This window comes from Cydia splendana, chromosome 25, assembly GCF_910591565.1.
Source record: "Cydia splendana chromosome 25, ilCydSple1.2, whole genome shotgun sequence".
Lineage (NCBI taxonomy): Eukaryota > Metazoa > Arthropoda > Insecta > Lepidoptera > Tortricidae > Cydia > Cydia splendana.
The window spans coordinates 1,420,011-1,427,342 of NC_085984.1; the positions used below are offsets into that span (position 1 = coordinate 1,420,011).

Consider the following 7,332-nt stretch of genomic DNA (forward strand, 5'->3'; position numbering starts at 1 on the left):
CGATGAGCGAGCTCGCCATAGCCGACAACGACGATGTGTCAGACGAGGACGTCGAGACCATCATACGGCTCCTTCCCTTCCTCACGGTGAGATACTTCATAGGTTTGTACCTGCTCGGTCACTGCAGACAGCGCTCCGCTCTCGGTCAATCGGTCCAACAAACTAGTTCGGTCTTTTAGTTCCTTTAGTTCAGTTCGGTTGTTGAGAGCCGAGAATGAATATAAATCGATGAGCGAGCTCGCCATAGCCGACAACGACGATGTGTCAGATGAGGACGTCGAGACCATCATACGGCTCCTTCCCTTCCTTACGGTGAGATACTTCATAGGTTTGTACCTGCTCGGTCACTGCAGACAGCGCTCCGCTCTCGGTCAATCGGTCCAACAAACTAGTTCGGTCTTTTAGTTCCTTTAGTTCAGTTCGGTTGTTGAGAGCCGAGAATGAATAGAAATCGATGAGCGAGCTCTCCATAGCCGACAACGACGATGTGTCAGACGAGGACGTCGAGACCATCATACGGCTCCTTCCCTTCCTCACGGTGAGATACTTCATAGGTTTGTACCTGCTCGGTCACTGCAGACAGCGCTCCGCTCTCGGTCAATCGGTCCAACAAACTAGTTCGGTCTTTTAGTTCCTTTAGTTCAGTTCGGTTGTTGAGAGCCGAGAATGAATAGAAATCGATGAGCGAGCTCGCCATAGCCGACAACGACGATGTGTCAGACGAGGACGTCGAGACCATCATACGGCTCCTTCCCTTCCTTACGGTGAGATACTTCATAGGTGTATACCTGCTCGGTCACTGCAGACAGCGCTCCGCTCTCGGTCAATCGGTCAAACGAACTAGTTCGGTCTTTTAGTTGTCTGAGTACTCACAACACAAGCCTTCTTGAGCTTACCGTGGGACTTAGTCAATCTGTGTAAGAATGTCCATATAATATTTTTTTTTTTAGTTCCTTTAGTTCAGTTCGGTTGTTGAGAGCCGAGAATGAATAGGAATCGGTTTTTCATTGGATTTTTTCCAACCTTTGGTAACTGGATACAATTCAACTTGTATGATACGACATGGCGATATTAAACTTGACACAATAAAAAAATCAAATAATATGTAGAAAAAATACTTGATTTTACTCCATATTTTACGGGTTTAGGAGTGTCAGATCGTTCTTTCATCTAGTTCACACTCGTGCCAGCGACATTGTCAACCGTTTCGTTTCATCAATTAAAAAACAAATCAAAAAGTATTTAGTAAAATAATTTACAGTACATATGGTCCTATTTTCCCGCACTAGTGCGTAAAATAGCACTTTTCGTGCGTATGTCAAAAGTTTAAAGGGCCATATGTACTGTAAAACTTTGTACGATACACGTGCGAATAGGTAATTCGCAACTCGTGTCGATTTAAAACACTCCCTTCGGTCGTGTTTTAACCCATTCAGGGCCAGCGACTCAGCGTATGGGTCATGCTCAAACAGTTCCGCAGGGCCAGTGACTCACATGTGAGTCCTGAATAAATTCTGATTTAAACTTAAACGAAACGTAATTTGATGTAATAACGTAAGTATCATATAAGCTAACAACCATTTCTATAAGGCATATTAGGATAAAAAATTATAACCACGTTTTTTTAAATGAAAACAGGGTCTCGAATATTCAAGTTTGATTTACTATCAGTGCAATATAGTAAATATACTGAAATTCTAGATACATAATGCGATGCAAGAAAACAGAAAGATCTATATTTAAAAAATACAAAAAATATATATATTTCAGAAGTTATTGACATGGCTCAAGGTATGGGTCACCGTGGCCTGGCGCTACTTGTAAAAACTACTAATGTTTCCGTAGCAGGCTAAAATAAACTTTATTGGCTGGTTTTAAAGCTTATTTCATGTTGAAGCTGTTTGATATTGTACCATTTTACAACTGATTACTGTTTGGATGATGGTAAGCAACAATTTGTAGGAACCAAGCCGTAGTATAATAATATTTTGTTTTGTATGAGGGGTAAGGCAACGAGGATTTTCTCCCACTGTACTTTTATGTCATAATATTTGGTGATCGTTGTATTGTATCTTAGGCAATTACCTACTAACAATGATGTTAAGGTTAATTTTTTTTCGTTTCAATATTGAACAAGGCGGTTGTAACAGTCACCACTAACTAATATGTATTGCATTACAAATAGTTTGTGACAAATATTTACAAGTTTTTTCAAACATCGTGGTTTCTACGGCAGATTAGAAAGTAAGTACTATAATACATTTTAAGATTTTTAAGTTGTCTATTATTACTAATATAATGGCGTTTACCAAAACAAAGATAGATGACCGACCAGGTGTAAGCTTATCGGACACACTTGGACAATAAACAAGGAATGCATCCGAGCGGCGGCGGCGGTATTATCTTTCATGTGGTATTTGTCACAAGAGTTCAAGATGTGATTCATCCCATCCCCCATTAGAGATGTATTTTGGAGTAACATGGAAAATATTATTTAGTCACGATTTATTCGTTGGCGACTTTATACTCCTCCTGTGCTGTTTAGTGATTTCGTATTTTGTGACCATGGCTATGGATTACCGGAATTTGAACCCGCCTAACCTGACTAGGGCTTCCAAATACCGGACTTCTTTCAATACCGGTATTAATACCGACTCTGTCTTCATCAATACCGGGATCCCGGGATCCCGGTATTGACTATGAATCGCTTAATTTTTTTTAGTTTTATTAAAAAAAGGCTCACTGTAACACCAGATATGTATGTCCTTAGCTTAGGATAACAATAATCGCCATCTGCAATAATAGGGAATATTACGCCAAACTCTGCATAGAGGGCGTCACTAACTCAATCACATGGCTTACCGTGAAACACGACAGTCGAAAGTTCGGTTTATACCTCTCTATCACTCTTGCTTATTCGATCGATAGAGAAACAGATAACGAAATTTCGATTTTCGCGTTTCGCGGTAAGCCACCTGTAAACAAACCGCCTTGAAGCATCATGTCATAGTAAAACTTATCAAAAAACTGGTTAAGGCGTAGTATGTAAAGTTACTCTATGGTTTACTAAACAAATTAGTGCTGCACTCTGGCGGCAGAACAGTGCAGTAATACTCCCTATTATAATTTCACCCTCCAGGTTGGCAATCATTTTATCCGTCTTGTTGACTTTACCACTTTCACTAGTCACATTTTTAGTTCAACCTAATAAACCAGCCGACTATATTCAAAATTTGCCACCAAAAATTCGTTTGCTATAATACAATTCCTTGCTCATTTCTTTCCACTCTTTGATATAATTTTAAGAACTAACTATATTAATAAACACCAAATATTTATGTATGCATATGCACCGATCTTGTTTCAATTAAATGATCTTCTTTAATTATTATGACGACCGGTCTGGCCTAGTGACTATGTGACCCTGCCTGCGAAGCCTGCCTGTGACCATCGGTTTCGCAGGCAGGGTCACTATCCACTAGGCCAGACCGGTCGTCATAATAATTAAAGAAGATCATTTAATTGAAACAAGATCGGTGCATATGCTTAGTTTGGGGCTAGGTTGATCTGTGTAAGATGTCCCCTAATATTTATTATACTTTTAAATGGGCAAGTAATATTCTTGATACAGCCGAATTTAATCATTTTAATGGAATTTAAACGGTATACTCGGCATATTTTCCTTGTTTTTGAAAATACCGGGATCCCGGTATTACATTAAAAATACCGGTATTGAAAAATGCGTTTTCACAGACGGGATCCCGGTATTTCGGGATCCCGGGATCCCGGTATTGGAAGCCCTAAACCTGACCGACTGTGCTATGAACTGGATCGGGATATCGGGAAACGGGTCTAATTTAACTTCCAAGATTTGCCCCAAAAAACAACAACAAAAAACACGGCAAGTTAAATAGAATCAGACCAAGCTAAGTTGGTAGCGATTTTGATAGCACAGGCTGAGTACCTAAGTGTAATTTAAATGTCAAACTTATATGAAATTATGACGTTTAACTTAACACTTGCACAGGCTGAGCTATAAAAATTGCTGCCAACTTAGCTTGGTCAGACATTAAAAGCTTGTAGAAAGTAAAAATATTCACTCCTACAAACTGCAAAAATTAGTTTCTTTTTTGATAGGCACAGAAAATCGGTGGTTAGTAAAAACTTTGCATAATGCTGTCCAACTGGCCGGCTTCATAAGCGGCGATTTATTTACCGTTCGCGCCAGGCTCGAGACCCATAAGCTGAGTCATACGTTTTAGCTAAAAACGGTTTGTATGGTGGCCTGGCGTATTGTGTACGCTCGGCGGTTCGTGGCCATGAATGGGTTAATTTATCGCCACTCGTTTCGTATTTCCTCTTTTCCGCACTTGTATCGTAAATAACTATTGCGTTTGTGTCCTAGATTTTTCATTGATTTTATTGATATTGATTAAATATACTTGACTAAAATAGCTTGTCATCCTCGCAGATCCTGAACATCCAGAAGTGCCGCGGCGTGACGTCGGACCTGGTGGTGTACCTGGCGCGCATCATGCGGCGCCGCAACCGCTGGCGGCTGCCCGCGCTGCGCCTGCGCCTCTACGGCACCGTCGTGCCCGACGCCATGCCGGTAAAGTGCTAAACATTTATTTTACAATACATATGGTCCTATTTTCCCGCACTAGTGCGTAAAATAGCACTTTTCGTGCGTATGTCAAAAGTTTAAAGGGCCATGTGTACTGTAAAACGTTGTACGATACACGTGCGAATAGGAAATTTGAAACGAGTGGCGATAAATTAAAACACGACCGAAGGGAGTGCGGAAAAGACCCGAGTCTCTTTTGCGCACTTGTATTGTAAATAACTATTAGTTATGTCCCTGAAACCAGTAAGGGCCACTTGCACCATTCCACTAACCCGAGGTTAACTGGTTAAACCTGGAGTTACCACGGTTACCAGTACAATTTGACACTGGGTTAACAGTTTAACCGCTTAATCCCGGGTTAGTGGGATGGTGCAAGTGGCGCTAAGACATTTTTTTCACATCACCAATTCGAAAAAAAGGTTTTTCGTCCCTGCTAAGAGGGACAAAGGAACACTTAACGCTTAGGTATATAATATTTTTAAAAATCATAATTACCCCATAGGTGATGTGAAAAGCAGTATGTGTCACATGGTAGCAAAATTATTTCCATCTTGGGCGTAATACACTTGAATCCCTCGCTACTCTTGGGATTCTATTATAGAATCCTTCGCTTCGTTTAAGATTCAATGTACGTCCTCGCCGTAAATATGTAATTTTGCTCCCTTGTGACACAATCTACTATTATAGAACATCGGTGTTCGCCGTAGGCCCTTTGTTCACTGACATTATTTTTTATAAAATAAAATAAAAAATAAATTATCTTGTTTCAGATGGTGTATTCGTTTATTCTGGACTTCGCGAAAGGCACGCAGCTCGATCCAAAACCTAGCCCGTACTTAGGTTTTTGATCCACTCTACTAGTTCAAATATACAGGGTGACTTTCCAACGCTTAACCACTCTGTCCTGGGATAATGTGCAAAACTCACTATGGTACCATCCTATATCGTAAGGAAAAAAATTTGGCTGTCTTATACAAAATATCGATAGCCGAAATGTAAATAGTAGTTTTATTTTCGCAATATTGGGCTGAGCCCATATATTTTTCCTGTACAGATTAATTATTTAGTCTACCTAGCTGCGTATTAATGCATATTTTGTAGATTTAAATATTTATTTACTTAAATAACTTATTATTTTCATATGTATGTATGTATAAACTCTTTATTGTACAAAACACAAATATGGCACAGGATAGGCAGTACAAAGGGGAACTTATCCCTTTAAGGGATTTCTTCCAGCTAACCTTTATCATATTACCGCCACCGCATCCCTTTTGGGGTTGTATTCATAAATATTCTTTCCTAGCTCAACAGTATCTGTCTATATGACACAACTGTTCTATATATTTAAATGGGTTAGATTGTTACATAATGTACCAATGATACTACGCTAATGTGACACACCGGAAGGGAACTTATACAGGATGAAATTTGTAACCTCAAGCCATACTCTACGTAGTGACTTTATAGGTCATACTGAACAACTTTTATTATGGGACCCATGCGGAAAACGCGAAAAAAATAGGCTGTTTCATACATTAAGCTGACGTGATGCCGCCGATTTATATGGGACAGCCAAATTGTTGTTCACGATTTCGGCAATGGTCTCATAATAAAAGTTATTCGGTATGACCTATAAAGTCACGACGCAGAGTATGGCTGCTGGTTAAATTTCACCCTGTATCTCAAAACCACAACAGTGGTTATTCTTTTATTGCGAGCCTTCCCAAAAAACTATTAAGTACATTTTAATTATGTATAAAAACAAATAAAATGATAATGTAGTTATAGATGTCATCACAGAAGCATAATAGCGTTATATAGGAAATATGTGGCGTTTTCAATCAAATGGGTACGTATTGTCGGTTGTCAAAAAGACGCTATTTCCATAATATAGTTTCAAAATTAAATCACTCATCGACAACCGACAATGTGGTACCTTTTAGTTAAAACGTTACATATAATAATAATTTGCAGGCTGAGTCTGAAAAGATTGATTATACTCTAAGAACTGAATATATACTAGTATACCTACTAAACAAGTTTCGCTATGCTACGCCGAATCTGTAAAAAAAACCGGACCAGTGCGAGTCGGACTCGCCCACCGAGGGTTCCGTACTTTTTAGTATTTGTTGTTATAGCGGCAACAGAAATACATCATCTGTGAAAATTTCAATTGTCTATCACGGTTCGTAAGATACAGCCCGGTGACAGACGGACGGACGGACGGACGGATGGACGGACAGCGGGGTCTTAGCAATAGGGGTACCCAAAGGGTAAAACGGGAACCCTTTGGGTACGGAACCCTAAAAATGGCTACCTCAATAAAATCGTCATTTTAGGTGAAAGTCTTGAAACATAATAATATATTAAAACAGTTATTTTTTTTTGCTAATAGTTGGAATGGAATGGTTCAAAGTATGGTTGGTATTTACATAATCACCCTGTATATCCTGAGGATACAAACTAAATTGTAATATATTCTTAAAATAATTGTCAGTTATAGCTTAAATATTTTAGGTTACATAAGTATTAATTTATTTTTATTTAATTTAGAATTAACACAATAAAGAATATAAAGAAGACCTTGTTGTTTTATCCCCTGCTTACTTTTAAGCGAAGCCCCTTTAGATTTTGAGTTTTATCAAGTATATTATTTATTGTACGAGGAAGTACCTAAATAGTTAAAAAATAGTTCCATAAGC

General features: G+C 38.9%; 1 protein-coding gene across 3 annotated transcripts; it reads left to right on the plus strand.

The window, feature by feature from the left end:
* The first annotated feature begins 1 nt into the window (after position 1).
* On the plus strand, positions 2–7,208 carry LOC134802843 (uncharacterized). Of its 3 annotated transcripts, none has more exons than XM_063775579.1 (3): positions 2–86; positions 4,472–4,612; positions 5,398–7,208. In XM_063775579.1, exons 1-3 carry the CDS (start codon positions 3–5, stop codon positions 5,473–5,475), a joined length of 303 nt encoding a protein of 100 aa, XP_063631649.1. In that variant the 5' UTR covers position 2; the 3' UTR covers positions 5,476–7,208. The 3 variants fall into 3 exon arrangements, with proteins under 3 accessions (XP_063631649.1, XP_063631648.1, XP_063631647.1); XM_063775578.1 differs by lacking the exon at positions 2–86 and adding an exon at positions 454–538; XM_063775577.1 differs by lacking the exon at positions 2–86 and adding an exon at positions 680–764.
* Positions 7,209–7,332: the final 124 nt, after the last annotated feature.

Coding starts and splice junctions, on each gene's coding strand:
- LOC134802843 (XM_063775579.1), top strand. CDS start 3: ATGAGCGAGCTCGCCATAGCCGACAACGACGATGTGTCAGACGAGGAC. Junction 87..4,471: donor GGCTCCTTCCCTTCCTCACG/GTGAGATACTTC, acceptor TCATCCTCGCAG/ATCCTGAACATCCAGAAGTG. Junction 4,613..5,397: donor TCGTGCCCGACGCCATGCCG/GTAAAGTGCTAA, acceptor ATCTTGTTTCAG/ATGGTGTATTCGTTTATTCT.